Source organism: Scyliorhinus torazame, chromosome 4 (assembly GCF_047496885.1).
Source record: "Scyliorhinus torazame isolate Kashiwa2021f chromosome 4, sScyTor2.1, whole genome shotgun sequence".
Lineage (NCBI taxonomy): Eukaryota > Metazoa > Chordata > Chondrichthyes > Carcharhiniformes > Scyliorhinidae > Scyliorhinus > Scyliorhinus torazame.
Window position 1 is genome coordinate 277,498,063 of NC_092710.1, and position 15,130 is coordinate 277,513,192.

The 15,130-nt window shown below is 48.1% G+C and overlaps 1 protein-coding gene across 3 annotated transcripts in view; it reads left to right on the top strand.

Moving 5' to 3' along the window:
• Positions 1 to 15,130, top strand: part of phip (pleckstrin homology domain interacting protein) — a 323,766-nt gene that overhangs the window by 277,506 nt on the left and 31,130 nt on the right. For all 3 annotated transcript variants that reach the window (XM_072499823.1, XM_072499824.1, XM_072499825.1), the window contains exons 33-35: positions 3,748 to 3,823; positions 5,243 to 5,296; positions 7,671 to 7,820. In XM_072499823.1, the coding sequence (XP_072355924.1) occupies positions 3,748 to 3,823; positions 5,243 to 5,296; positions 7,671 to 7,820 (280 nt within the window). The remainder of the gene's footprint in view (positions 1 to 3,747; positions 3,824 to 5,242; positions 5,297 to 7,670; positions 7,821 to 15,130) is intronic.

The following is a 15,130-nucleotide window of genomic DNA, read 5'->3' on the forward strand; positions in this document are numbered from 1 at the left end:
GGCCCATCGAGTCTGCACCGACCCTGCTTAAGCCCACACTTCCACCTCATCCCAGTAACCCCAGCTAACCTTTTTTGGACACTCAGGGCAATTTAGGATGGCTAATCCACCTAACCTCATATTTGGACTGTGGGAGGAAACCGGAACACCCGGAGGCAACCCATGCAGACACTGGGAGAACGTGCAGACTCCGCACAGACAGTGATCCAAGCCGGGAATTGGACGCTGGAGCTGTGAAGCTGCTAATCACTGCTATCGTGTCGCCGACACCTCAGAACCCTGGATGTCTGAGAATATTCAAGACTGGACAGGAAGGAAAACAGAAGTTTTTAAGAGGTATAAAGGGAGCAAATCTACAGAGGCCCTTGTGGAGTATAGAAAGTGCAGGGGGAACACAAAATAGCAATTAGGAGAGCAAAGACAGGGCATTAAAAAGCAGAGAAAATCCCAAGATATTCTGTAAGTATATCAAGGGGAAGAGGATAACCAGGGAGAGAGTCGGGCCCATTAGGGACCAAGGGGGTAATCTGTGCGTCGAGCCAGATGACATTGGTAGGGTGTTAAACAAATACTTCACACCTGTCTTCATTTTGGAGAAGGAGGATGTGGGTGCAGAATTCAGGCAGAGGGACTGTGAGGTTCTTGAGCAGTTTGATATAGGGCGTGAGGAGGTACTGGAGGTTTTGGCAAACTTAAAGGAGGACAAGTCTCCAGATCCAGATGAGTTGTATCCCAGGCTATCGTGGGAGGCAAGGGAGGAAATTACAGGGGTTATGACTCTAATTTCTAATTCCTCTCTGGCCACAGGGGAGGTACCAGAGGACTGGATATTTGGTTAATGTGGTTCCACTTTTCAAGAGGATGGCAGAGATAAACCAGGGAATTACAGACCATTGAATCTCACATCGTTAGTAGGGAAACGATTAGTAAAATTATTTGGAGGGGCATGGTTTGATCAGGGGCAGTGAGCATGGATTTGTCAGAGGGAGGTTATGCCTCACAAATTAAATTTAACTTTTTGAGGAGGTGACCAGGTGTGCAGTTAAATGGATTTCAGCAAAGGCTTTGACAAGGTCCAACATGGGGACTGATAAAGAAGGTAAAGATATATGGGATCCAAGGTAACCTGGCAAGTTTGATCCAAATTGGCTTAGTGATAGGAGACAGAGTAGTGGTCGACGGCTGTTTGTGTGACTGGAGACCAGTGTCCAATGGTGTACCACAGGAATCAGTGCTTGGGTCGCTGATTGTTTGTGATATATATATATATATATATAAACGATATGAAGAAAATGTGTGGGGTGGTGATAAATAAGTTTGCAGATTAGTTGGATGGTTGACAATGAGGAAGAAGGTCTTGAGTTACAGCAGGATATCAACAGGTTGGTCAGATGGGCAGATCAGTGGCAGATGGAATTTAACCTTGAAAAGTATGAAGTGGCGCACTTTGGAAGGAGTAACGTGACAAGGGAATATTCGATGAATGGCAGGATACTTGGAAGATCAGAGGAACAGCGGGATCTTGGGATGCTTGTCCACAAAACCCTGAAGACGACTGGACAGGTTACTGGGGTCATCAAAAAGGCATACGGGGTGTTCTGAATCGTGGCATAGATTATAAGGGCGGGGGAGTTATGTTGGAGCTATACAGGACTTTGGTTAGACCACAGCTGGAATACTGTGTTCAGTTCTGGTCACCTCACTATAGGAATGATGTGATTGCACTAGGGAGGTGCAGAGGAGATTCACAAGAATGTTGCCTGGAAGGGAGCATTTTAGTTATGAAGAGAGGCTGGATAAGCTCGGGTTGTTTTCTTTGAAGCAGAGAAGGCTGAAAAGGGACCTGATTGAGGTGTGTAAGATTATGAGGGCCATGGGAGGGTGGATAGAAAGCAGCTTAGTTGAAAGGTCAATAACAAAGGGGTATAATTTTAAGGTGAAAGGTGGGATTTGTGGAGATATGTTTTCACCCAGAGGGTAGTGGAAATCTGCAATGCGCTGCCTGGGAAGGTAGTTGAGGCAGGAAACCTCACAATCTTTAAAAAGTACTTGGACGAACTTGGCTCCTCCCTCTGCAACTGGATCCACGACTTCCTGACCAGTAGATCATAATCAGTAAGGTTAAACAACAACACGTCCTCCATGATAGTCCTTAATACTGGGGCCCCACAAGGCTGAATACTTGGCTCCTACTATACTCTCTATACACACACGACTGTGGCAAAATTTGGCTCCAACTCCATCTACAAGTTTGCTAATGACACAACTAGTAGGTTGGATCTCAAACAATGATGAGTCAGAGTACAGGGGGAGATAGAGAACCTAGTGGTGTGGTGTAACAACAACAATCTCTCCCTCAACGTCAGCAAAACTATGAAGCTGGTCATTGATTTCAGGAAGCGAAGTATCGTACACACCCCTGTCTGCATCAATGATGCCGAGGTAGAGATGGTTAACAGCTTCAAATTCCTAAGTGTGCACATCACCAACAATCTGTCCTCGTCCACCCACGTTGATGCTACAACCAAGAAAACACAACAGCACCTATACTTCCTCAGCAAATTGAGGACTTTCAGCATGTCCACGTTGACTCTTACGTTACAGATGCATCATAGAAAGCATCCTATCTAGCTGCATCACAGCCTGGTATGACAACTGCTCAGCCCAAGACCGTAAGAAACTACAGAGAGTCGTGAACACAGCCTACTCCATCAGGCAAACCCACCTCCCATCCAGTGACTCCATCTACACCTTCCATCAGGCAGGAGATACAAAAGTCTGAGAACATACACCAACAGATTCAAAAACAGCTTTTTCCCCACTGTTACCAGACTCCTGAATGACGCTCTTATGGACTGAACTGATCTCTCCATGCATCTTCTCTACTGAGTAGCACTAACGTCCGTATGCTTCATCTGATGTCTATGTATTAACTTTGTGTATTTATCGTATGTCCGATGTTTTTCATGTATGTAACGATCTGTCTGGACTGTACGCAGAACAATACTTTTCATGTGACGATAAATCCAATCCAAATGAGCACTTGAAATGTCATAACATTCAAAGCTATTGGCCACAGGCTGGGAAGTGGGATTAGATAATAGAATTTACAGTGCAGAAGGAGGCCATTCGGCCCATCGAGTCTGCACCGGCTCTTGGAAAGAGCACCCCACCCAAGGTCAACAACTCCACCCTATCCCCATAACCCAGTAACCCCACCCAACACTAAGGGCAATTTTGGTCACTAAGGGCAATTTATCATGGCCAATCCACCTAACCTGCACCTCTTTGGACTGTGGGAGGAAACCGGAGCACCCGGAGGAAACCCACGCACACACGGGAAGGATGTGCAGACTCCGCACAGACAGTGACCCAAGCCGGAATCGAACCTGGGACCCTGGAGCTGTGAAACAATTGTGCTATCCACAATGCTACCGTGCTGCATTAGTACAGTTTAGAGTAGTTTTTTTATCTTTTTGATGGGCCAAACAACCTCTTCTGTACTGTATGATTCTATGATCCTATAATATTTATCCCTCAAACAGCACCACAAATGACAGATCAGCTGGTCATGATCATTTTGCTGTGTGTGAGAGCTTGCTGTTTGCAAATTGTCTGCTACATCTCCTACTTTACAACAGTGAGTTCAAAAAGAACTTTATTGGCTGTAAATTGCTTTGCAATATCTAGTAGTCATGAAAGGTGCTATATCTTTCACTTTTGTTGTCTTATTATTTATTGTTTCAGAGACCAGAGCTCTACTGACATCCTTCCATTCTACAATAACCTAAAGAAGAAAATGATGTCAGATGAGGAAGATGAGGTAAATAACAATGAGAAAATTAACAGATTAATTTTCAAAGGCTGAAATCTGGCAAAGTAGGCTATTTTATGTGTAAAAATAAACATTCAGTAAGTTTATCTGACTCCATAGTGAGTAAGGTACTGGATTATCATTATGTCCAGGCTAGGAGTGCATAGTTTGGTCCTCATTCTGTCCCGAGTTAGCTGATCTCATAGAGGGAAGTGACTGGGAACCATAATTGACCTCAACATCTCTGGCTTCACAGGGCAAAATTAAATAAGTCAGCATCCCTGTTGCTAATTGCTGTCCAGTCACCCCTCATTATCAAGTGCTTACACTTCGAGCAAGGATAGGCTCAAACTCTAATGTGATGCTCCCTGTGATTGAGTTGTCTGTCAGTAATCACTGCCTCGGACCATATTAAGAATGGGCACTTGGATTTTTGTACTGGGAGTGCTCATGGAACTGGATCCAACAAGAATTGATACCTTTGATGGAGAGTTAACCCGCTAATCAGTATCATATTATTACCATAATTGTTACATGCTGGGAAAATGAAATATTACTGGAAGTGCATACAATGGGTGGAATTTAATGGGGTTCTGGTGTGTGGTTTGGGAAAGCGGGGGCAGGGGATGCTGTCATCTGTGTGGAATCTACAACACTGGAATACTCTCAGCAGCTAGGGAAGGTGGAGAATGGTCTTCCTGCAAAGCAACCAATTGAGATCTTTAAATGACCAATTAAAAGCTGGTCTATGGGTCTTTTCCCACTGCTACTTACGAAGACCGCCCAGTAAAATCTTGGGGCCAGTCGTGTGGCTCACAGAGTGAGAAATATCTCATCCACCCTCTCCAACCAGCGGCTTCCTTCATCAGGGCCTAGCCCCAGGGTGGTGCCCCTGACGCAGCTGCAGCCCGGGTGCGGTCCCATCAGTAGCCACTGCTAGTGGCTTTGTTAGGATGAAAGAACTGTCTGCTTTCCTGGGATCAAGGCTCTTCAAGGAACAGGAGCCCCAATGCCAGGCAATTGATTGCCTGATTGCCACAGAATTGTTTCTGGTCTCCTGGAAACAGCTGAGATGGGGTTGCCCCCAGCTTTCTGGCCTGATTTGGGGCCACTGCCTCCCTCAACACATTTCAGCCCAATGTTAGTAAAACGTAAAGACCTTTACGTCTGCACACAAGTGTAAAATACTGCTAGGCAGATTAACCAGCCATTAATTCCCTGTATTAACAATCAGATTAATTATTTAGTCATCAATGTGTATGGACATACAATGTCTTGAAATTTGCAGAAAATATTCTTTAACCTCAAGTAAACTTGGGATGTAATCAAACTCCTAACACTCCAGAATCATCCATATCATGTTAATAGTTTTTTCTTTCTATCTGTAATGTTTATCACATTGTTCTGTCCTATTTTTCTGGTTGTAAGGATGATGAGGCAGAGAATTCTGATGTTCCAGGAACCTCCACCAAGAATAAGAAGGTAACTTGATCTTATTCCTGTGTAACAGAAGTCTCAGCACAAATGCATGTAGCCGAAAGCAGCTGGTGTAATGCATTATTATTTACTTGGGTTTTTTTTGAGTGGAGAAGAAAAAATATATTCTATATTACATATAAAGTACAATAATAAACTGCCTCCCCCATCAGAGAAAAGTGAAATGAATTTTATTTTATTTCATTTTTTTTTATGTGGCCTGGTGAAAAGAAGACTAGGAAGTTCAGAACTATACAGGCATTGTCTCATTCATACTGGGACGTTAGTAACACGGCGAGCAGGGCAATGGCAGTTCCTGCTGCATGGAGAAGTATATTCAATGCTAAAGTTCTGACTTCCCTCTGTTGGGTCAGGCATTCCAATTAAGTATGCTCAAAATTGATCTGACGGTTTCACGGGTGGTTAGCACTCAAGGGGCGAGTGATGGTCGAGTTGCCCTGGGTGATCTGCAGCGGTGTGTGCTGGACATCTCAGTCTGTGGGTGCCGAGCCCTGGGGTCATAGGGCTGAGAGACTCTTGCTCAGACTAAAGCCAGTCGTGGCTGTTGGGTGCTTTTCCCGCGATCGGGAGGGCTACGACCAATCACTCGCAAACATCCCCAACACCCGGCCACAACCCATCCAGGGGTTGCAACCCTGAGTTTGAAAAAGCCTGATCTAAAATACCAGCAGATGTTCTAATATACTGTAGTTGATGAAATACCAATTGTCTGCTCAGTGTACGCTATTGGCTTGTTAGTGGGTGATACAAGTGACACATATGGCGACATGGTAGCACAGTGGTTAGCACTGTTGCTTCACAGCACCAGGGACCAGGGTTCGATTCCTGGCTTGGGTCACTGTCTGTGTGGAGTCTGCACGTTCTCCCCGTGTCTGCGTGGGTTTCCTCCGGGTGCTCCAGTTTCCTCCCACAAGTCCCGAAAGACGTGCCTGTTAGGTGAATTGGGCATTCTGAATTCTCCACTTCGGCAACGCGTGGGCTCAGGTGTTCAGAGGCTGAGGTTTAGAATGTTTAGAGACTGGGGTTCGGCTGAGCATCGGGGGAGTGGGCGGTTTTGAAGGAACCTTGACCTCTTCAGGGAATTCCTATTCGCGCTCTGGCTGAGGCGCTCGCACAACTGGAGAATTCCAGCTCCTGGTGCTAGGTGCTTGTGGTCAGCACAGCAGCAGGCAGGTAGGGCAGTTGGTCGCTAGATGGTACAGTATCTTATTCATGCATTTTAGCATGATTTCTGAGAAAAACCTCAATGGCGTGAATGTCCTTTTTTTTTATCTCCAACTCTTCTTGTATTCGCAAGACATTCATTTTTAATATGGCTAGAGTACTCAAAAGTTGACCATTTTGGAAATAACAGGTCGTTCATGCTCCAGCATGTTATGAATAGAGTGCATAGACACAGGTTCAGTCCTGATTTAATCTGCATGATTAATATCTGTTCTTAGCTATGCTGGCTGGAGTACGTGTTGCATGGAAGCTAGATACTTTTCCACAGAGAGTGATGAAGGATCTGAAAAGAATGTGTTTACGAAAGCAAAATAATACCGATGCTGGGAATCTGAAATAAAAACACAAAATGTCTCAAATACACAGATGGTCGAACAGTTTCCAGGGAGAGAATAAGGAGTTTGATGAAAGGTTCACGGACCTGAAATGTTGGCGTGGATTCCATAGGCCACTACGGGCAAGAAAGCAGACATAAGATAGTATGCCGTGCCCACTGCCTGCCTATGCTGCCATTTTACAACTGGCAGGGTAGCATATGGTGTGCTGCCCATCTGATTAATGCCCACTTATAGGCCTTATCCCACTGTCACTCATCTTCAATGGTGATGGGAGATGTGCCCCCCCCCCCCAAACCTTGCTGGGACCTGCCAGCCAAGCCCCAGCCAGATCCCAGGCTTGCCGGAGGTGTGGTCCATCACTGAGCGCTTTCTTGATGTCCTCACTGAAGCACCAACAATAGTCACTGTACTTGGAGGAACTGCCAGTACTGTAGAGCTGCTGGCCTCTAATTGGGTAGCAGCTCTGTGAAGCTGGACTTCCTCCTGAAGCGGGGTGGAAATCTTGCTTCATATCAATTAAAAGACTGTCAGCTGGAGAATTAAAGGGGGGGCGATGGGGAGCATGCAGTTTGAGCGGCTGTGGGTTTGCACCTGACATTTAAGTTGGGGTGCAGGGAGCCTGCCTACAGCATATAATCCAACCCGTTAATTCTGGGTCACTGTCTGTGCTGAGTACACCTTTGCACAGATGCTACCTGACCTGCTGAATGATTCCAGCATTTTTTGTTGTTTTTATTTTGATCTATGCACATGTTGTAGGCATAAACATTGAATTCTTGTGTTTTGGGGAATTGCAGGAAAACCAGCCAAGGAGGAAACCGCGTAATCGTGTTCAGCCACCTGACATTAATGCCTGGAAGGTGCGCTGTAGAGAGCTGCTGCATCTAATCTTTCAGTGTGAAGACTCGGAGCCTTTCCGTCGGCCTGTGGATTTATTTCAGTATCCGGTATGTAAATACCCGCTTTAACTTACTTGGTTATGTGCTGTCTACATCATTGTGGTTTAAAAAAAAATTAAATCAAGGAATTTTAACCAAGTGTTTTAAAAAAAATATATAAAGGGAAATTTTGAAAACTCTGCCCGCAGGACCCTTGCAATTCACAGAGTGCAGGTTGTAGAATTGGGTATGGAGATCATGGATGGGGTTCTCCTTTGCCCGATGCCGATATCGTAATCGGCGATCGAGTGGAGAATCCCTGATTACGACCGAATCAGGAGAGGCACTCGTTTTCGGATGTCCCCTCCAAAATGGCGTCATCGAGGAGTACGCCCCACGCCGTTGCATCGGCCTCAGGACGTTACCTGAAGGCCCTCCCCTGACGCTCCACCCCCGATGGGCTGAGTTACCGACGGCGTGGGACACGTGTGCTCTCAGTTTTCGTGAACCCAGCGTGGCGGCTGCGGACTGTGTCCAGTGCCGCCGCAGTCGGGGGGGGGGGGGGGGGGGGTCGGTGCTGCTGGCCGGTGGGGGGGGGCTTGAATGGGGGGTGGTGAGGGGGTGTCCACTATCTGGCAGGCTGGGTCCGTGCGTGGCCGGTGCCATGTTGTACGGCGCGACCGCTGCAAGTGGTCGCCATGTGCATGCACGGCCATGTACCCGGCAATTCTCCAGGCGTTTATATTGGGAAGCCTGTGCGTTTTACGTGGCGCAGCTGCTAGCCCCTCACCGGTCAGAGCATCTGTGCAGGGGCCGCGCCAATTATTTCATCGTAAACCCAGACACTTTCTCCGGACACAACCTCAAAATCAGAGAATACAGCCTCATGTCCCAGCTTTGCTGTGTAGCATTTTGGAAGATTTTTATAATGATCCGCATGATCTCACTTCACTTCTGATTCCTTTGGAAATAAACCACATCACAAATTTCAGACACATCGGTATATCCTTCCCCCACAATGCAGCCGACCTACATAAAATACTCTTTAGTTGGTCCGTGATTGTAAGAGTTTTCACTTAAAGACTGTGGGAGTTTCTGTGCTGTTTGGAAAACTCCAAGCTTGGATGAGGGTGAGAGGTTGCCGGACTCAGGATTCGTCTAGCTTGTAGGAAGGTTCTGAACAGAGAGCTGGACCGTTGTGTAGGTTGAACCTGGAAGTGGAAAAGGGTGACAGTGGATTCCGAGAGCAACAAGGAGGTACTTCTCCAAAGCCACATTGTTTCACCTTCACCGCAGGTTTGGCTGTTATTTCATTTCACCTGAACTTCCACTGGTAAATTACTGCGTGTTGCTGTATTTGCTCATTGCAAGACATTTAGCTAGACTACCTTTCCTTGCAACCATCTTGCTTTAAGTTGCAATTGGCTGGAAGAGGAGGACAAAAGCTGGGAATTCTGCAGTGAAGAACTCACCTCCTGACTCCTCAAAGCTTTTTCACCATCTACAAGGCACAAGTCAGGAGCGTGAAGCAATACTGTCCACTTACCTAGATGAGTGCAGCTCCAATAACATTCTTAATTAATAATAATCTTTATTGTCACAAGTAGGCTTACAACACTGCAATGAAGTTGGAGACTTCCGGTGACGGCGGGCGGGAGGCAGCCGCACACTGGAGGGCTCCCGCTCGGGAATAGGAATTTCAGAGTTTTAACGCCCGGTCTCGGGGTCAACGGAGGCTGATAAGGTTGTAAGAAAGCACAGGAAGAAGAAATGTCCAAGTTTGGGAGAAAAACGGCCGTGAAAAAGGGGTTAACGGAAGTCCGCTGGGGAGTGAAAAAGTCAGCGCAGGATCTGTAAGGAAAGCGGAGGCTGGAGCACCAGGGGAGGCCGCATCGCTCACAGCAGAAGAAATGGCCAAAGTGATGGCTGTGGAACTTGAAAAACAGTTCACAAAACACATGGAAGCAATGAAGAAGGAGATGGGGACGGTATTGAAAGTGCTGGTGGAGGAGGCGATTGCCCCGGTGAGGGCGGCGGTATCCAGCGCAGCGGCGGAGGTGCGGGAGCAAGGTGAGACACTGAAGGAAGTGGAAGAGGTATTATCGCAGCACAGTGATCAACTCACCTCGATGTGTGAGGATTTGTGGTGGGTGATGGAGACCAACAAGGGTCTGCGAGCCAAAATGGAAGACCTGGAAAACAGATCCAGGTGACAGAATCTGAGGATTGTGGGTCTGCCCGAAGGGGTGGAAGGCCCGAGGCGACGGATTATTTTGCCACGATGTTGGCGAAGCTATTGGGGGAGGGGGACGATCCTTCCCGATATGAACTGGATCGGGCTCATCGGTCGTGGAGGCCTATACCAAAGGCGAGTGAGCCGCCAAGAGTAGTAACTCTGTGGTTCTAGGTATAGAGTGAAGGAGAAAGTCCTGTGCTGGGCAAAGCAGAGCAGGTGGTGCAGTGGGCTGGAGCTGGTATACGCATATACCGGGACTTTATGGTGGAGCTGGCGAGGAAGTGGGTTGCCTTCAGCCGGGTGAAGAAGGCACTGTACATCAGCAAGGTGCAGTTCGGCATAGTATATCCAGCTAAGTTGAGGGTGACCTACAAATCCAAGGACTTTTACTTTGGGATGACAGAAGCAGCGGAGGAGTTTGCGAAGGCAGAAGGACTGTAGCAGAATTGAGAATTGTGTTGGTGTATGTACTAAATGAGTTGACACTGTATATATTTGGACAAGTGTAGAGATGGGACTTTCATTTGCAATGATGGTTCTTTAGGGCTTGGATGTGTATGCTGGGTTGTGTGCTAAAGGAGATTTCTTGGTTTTCCTGGGACCGGGCAAGGGGGAAGAAGACCCGGGCGGGGTCCTCCACGCTGGCCGGTTTAAGCCGGCCAGTGAACGGGAGTGAGGTGGGGGGGAGGAGTTTACAAAAGGAAGTGGAAGAGCCTGGTAGAACAGGTTTCGGTGAGTCTAGCCGGGGTGAAAAGCTAGGGGAAGGAACCGAGGTTGGGGGGAGGAATTTACAAGAGGAAGTGGAGGGGAGCGGTGTGGGGCGGGGGAGAGGGGGGGGGGCGGTGTCTACAATGCATGGGTGGCATTCACGGTACTCTTTTGGGGATTAGATGGCATTGAATATTGCGGGGGGGAGGTTGGGGGATGGACTGTATATGTCAATGGTGACCATAGGCGATTCCTGATTCTTTTTTCTTTTTTCCACCTTGGTAGGGTTTGTTTTATTTGATGCTTATCTTGTCAGGTGGGCCATTGTTTGGGGTGGTGGGAGGATGGGATCATTGTTGTTGATAAGGGGGTTGACATTGTATTCGTTACCGTTTAGTGTTTGTTGGTGGGTGGGGTGGGGTATCTGAAGAAAATGTGAAAATGGAGAATAAAAATATTTTTTAAAACACTGCAATGAAGTTAGTGAAAAACCCCTAGTCACCACATTCCGGCGCCTGTTCGGGTCCACAGAGGGAGAATTCAGAATGTCAAAATTACCTAACGACACGTCGTTTGGGACTTGTGGGAGGAAACCGGAGCATCCGGAGGAAACCCACGCAGACACGGGGAAAATGTGCAGACTCCGCACAGGGTGACCCAAGCTGGGAGTCGAAGCTGGGACCCTGGCTCTGTGAAGCAACCATGCTAACCACATGAAAATGAAATGAAATGAAAATCACTTATTGTCACAAGTAGGCTTCAATGAAGCTACTGTGAAAAGCCCCTAGTCGTCACATTCCAGCGCCTGTTCGGGGAGGCTGGTACGGGAATTGAACCGTGCTGCTGGCCTGCCTTGGTCTGCTTTAAAAGCCAGCGATTTAGCCCAGTGAGCTAAACCAGCCCCAGAAACTGAACACCATCCAGGACAAAGTAGTCTGCCAAATTGGCACCCTATCCACCACCTGAATCATAGAATCCCTATAGTGTAGAAGGAGGCCATTCGGCCCAGCAAGTCTGCACTGGCCCTCTGAAAGTACACCCTACCTAGGCCCAATCGCCTGCTCCATCCCCGTAACCCCCATAACCTTTAGACACTACAATTTAGCATGACCAACCCACCTAACCTGCACATCTTTGGACTGTGGGAGGAAACCGGAGCACCCGGAGGAAACCCCAGCAGACAGGCGGAGAATGTGCACACTCTACACTGACATTCACCTGAGGTTAGAATCGAGCCCAGGTCCCTGGCGTTGTGAGGCAGCAGTGCTGGCCACCGTGCAGCCCCACCTGAAACATTCACTCCCTGCAGAATTGATGCACATGGCAACAGTGTGCCCTATCTAGAAGATACATTGCAGCAACACATCAAAATTTCTTCATTAGCACCTCTGAAACCCACAACCCCTACGAGCAAGAACAGCAGGCACATCAATACATCACTTGGAAGTTCCCTTCCATGGCACACTGGCTTGGAAATGTGTCAAAGCTCCTTCATTGTCATTGGGATAAGTCCTAGACGTCCCTCCCTAACAATCGTTAAAGAATGCAGCTCATCATCACCTTCTGCAGTGAAATTACGAATGTTAAATACTGGCCTTGCCAGCAACATCCCTATTCCTTGAACCAGGAATCCAAGGTTTATGGCAATCTGTAAGTGTCAGTTTTGTGAAACCCAGAAATTTGCAAGATTATGAGTTATCAATTAGGTATACTTAAAATATTACATTAGTTGCTAAACTGCAAACCTAAATATAAGGGGCGAGATTCTCCAATAATGGGGCTATGTCCCCACTCCAGTGTCACATCGTGGGCGTTTCACTCTGGACTTTCTTCAAGAAAGTCCAGAGTGATTCACCAACCTGAAGGAGGCTAGCAGGGCCCCAGAATACTCCACGCAGCTCTGCCTGCTGATATGGGGCCCTGCACATCCAGTCAGGAGTCCGCGCATGCACACAGCGGTGGCCTTCGGCGGCTCACAACGCGGAGCAGCCCCGAAAATATACCCCCCACCCCCACCCCCCCCCCCCCCCCCGAGATTGCGCGCGCCCGCAGATCAGTGGCCCCGATCGCTAACCTGGCCGTCCCTAAGGCCCCCCCACCTCCCTCCCGCGGCGAAGGATTCCCCCGCCCCTGCAGCCGCCACCGACCATTCCTGACAGGCAAAAGGTGGTTATACCACACCGTCAGGAACTCGGCCAGTTGTCGTCTGTGAATCACGGGGGGACTCTGTCAATGGCCCCCCCCTACCCGCGCCACCATTCTCCGGTGGCTGGAGAATCGCGGGAGCAGTGTTGCACCGGTTTTTGGCGTCAATGCCCATTCACTGCCCCGATCGTGATTTCAGCACGGAGGCTCAGAGAATAACACGACAGTTCTTTGATTACTTGATGCAATTTAAACCTAAAACCTATTGAGACACCAGCCTTGCTCGTTGTCGAATGTTTGTTGCGTTTGTTAAAGTTTAAAATGCTAGCAAACATTTTTTTCCAATTAAGGGGCAATTTAGCATGGTCAAACCACCTTCCCTGCACATTTTTGGGTTGTGGGGGTAAAACCCATGCAAACACGGGAAGAATGTGCAAACTCCACACGGACAGTGACCCAGAGCCACTGTGAAAGAAAAATTTAATGTGAAATGTGGCTTTGTAATTGATTTAGGGAACTGTAGAAAGTCAAACAACCGTGTCTATGTGGTCATTCTTGGGTTGAATAAGGCTTTGTGGTTGAAAAAAAATGCGTACCCAAAAGTTAATTGCAGTTATAAACTCTGAACAAGTCATCGGACCGGATCAAGGAATTCAGGTAAAAAGATGTAAAATTACTAAAAATAAATGTGCAATAGGATTTTCATCTAAAAGAAAAGGCTACTGTTGAAGCTTTATAAGGGGGGGGGGGGGCGATTCTCCCAAATGGAGCCCAAGTGACCTATTCTGTCCCCCCACAGGGGGCCAGCACGGCGCTGGAGCGGTTCCAGCCTCCTTTCCCGGCGCCAAATGGGCGCCACGCCAACCCGCGCATGCGCAGTTGGGCCGCGCCAACCTGCGCATGCACGAGGGACTTCTATAGCGCCGGCCCCGACTCAGGGACCGGCCTCGCCAGAAAGTAGGCCCGGGGGGGAGGGGGAGAGACCGGCCCGCCGATTGGTGGGTCCCGATCGCTGGCCAGACCCCATCGGAGGCCCCCCGGTGAAGGAGCCCTTCCCCACAGGCTGTCCCCCGACCGTTTGCGCAGAGTTCCCACCGGCAGCGACCAGGGGGGAACGGCGCCTGCGGGACTCTGCCGTATCCACGCGGCCGCTCGGCCCATCTGGGCCGGCGAATCGGCAGCCCCGCACCGGCGCAAATGGCGCCAATTCCCCGCACCTCGGAGAATCGTGCGCCGGCGTTGTGGTGCGGTTGCGGCAATTCTCCGTCCCGGCGCAGGGCTCGGAGAATTGCCCCCTAGGTTCTGATGAGACTCCATTTGGAGTATTTTTGGGCCGGTGTGAGCAGTTTTGGGCCCCCTTTCTAAGGAAGTATGTGCTGGCCTTGGAGAGGGTCCAGAAGAGGTTCACAAGAAAACATCCAGAATGAAAGAGCTTGTCGTATGAGGAGCGATTGAGGTCCCTGGGTCTGAACTCGAAGGAGTTTAGAAGGATGAGAGGGGGATCTTATTGAAACTTACAGAATATTAAGAGGCCTGGATAGAGTGGACATGGAGAGGATGTTTCCACTTGTAGCAAAAACTAGAACCAGTGGACATAATCTCAGACTAAAGGGACGATCCTTTAAAATAGTGATGAGAAGGAATTTCTTCAGCCAGGGGTGGTGAATCTGTGGGCCTCATTGCCGCAGAAGGCAGTGGAGGCCAAATCACTGAGTGCCTATAAGCAGAGATAGATAAATTCTTCATTAATAAGGGGATTAGGGGTTATGGGGAGAAGGCAGGAGAAAGGGGATGAGAAACATGTCAGCCATGATTGAATGATGGAGCAGACTCAATGGGCCGAATACTCCTATGTCTTATAGTCTTTTGATAAAATAAGTTACTATCTCACCCAAAGCATTAATGTATCTCTTATCAGATGATGACTGATCTGTACCTTTCTAGTATTGTCTATTTTTATTTCTGATTTCCAGCGTTTGTACTTTTTCTTATTATCCTAAAAAGGTCAGTGCTGTCTGAACCAAGAAATACGTGCTGCATTAAATTAAGGATAGAAAAGCAAAACATGTTGGAAGTCTGAAATAAAAACAAAAATTGCTGGAAATGCTCAGCAGGTCAGACAGCATCTGTGGAGAGAAAAAGAGTTAACACTTCAGGTCAATTGACTTTGAAGGAGAAGGAAGCCAAACCCCCGGGTGTGGAGACCTGGATAAACGACATGGCAGGGTTTATAAAGTTAGTGTTAAGGGGTTCGGCTCAGGGGTTCACCAGGCGGTGGCAACCGTTCGTC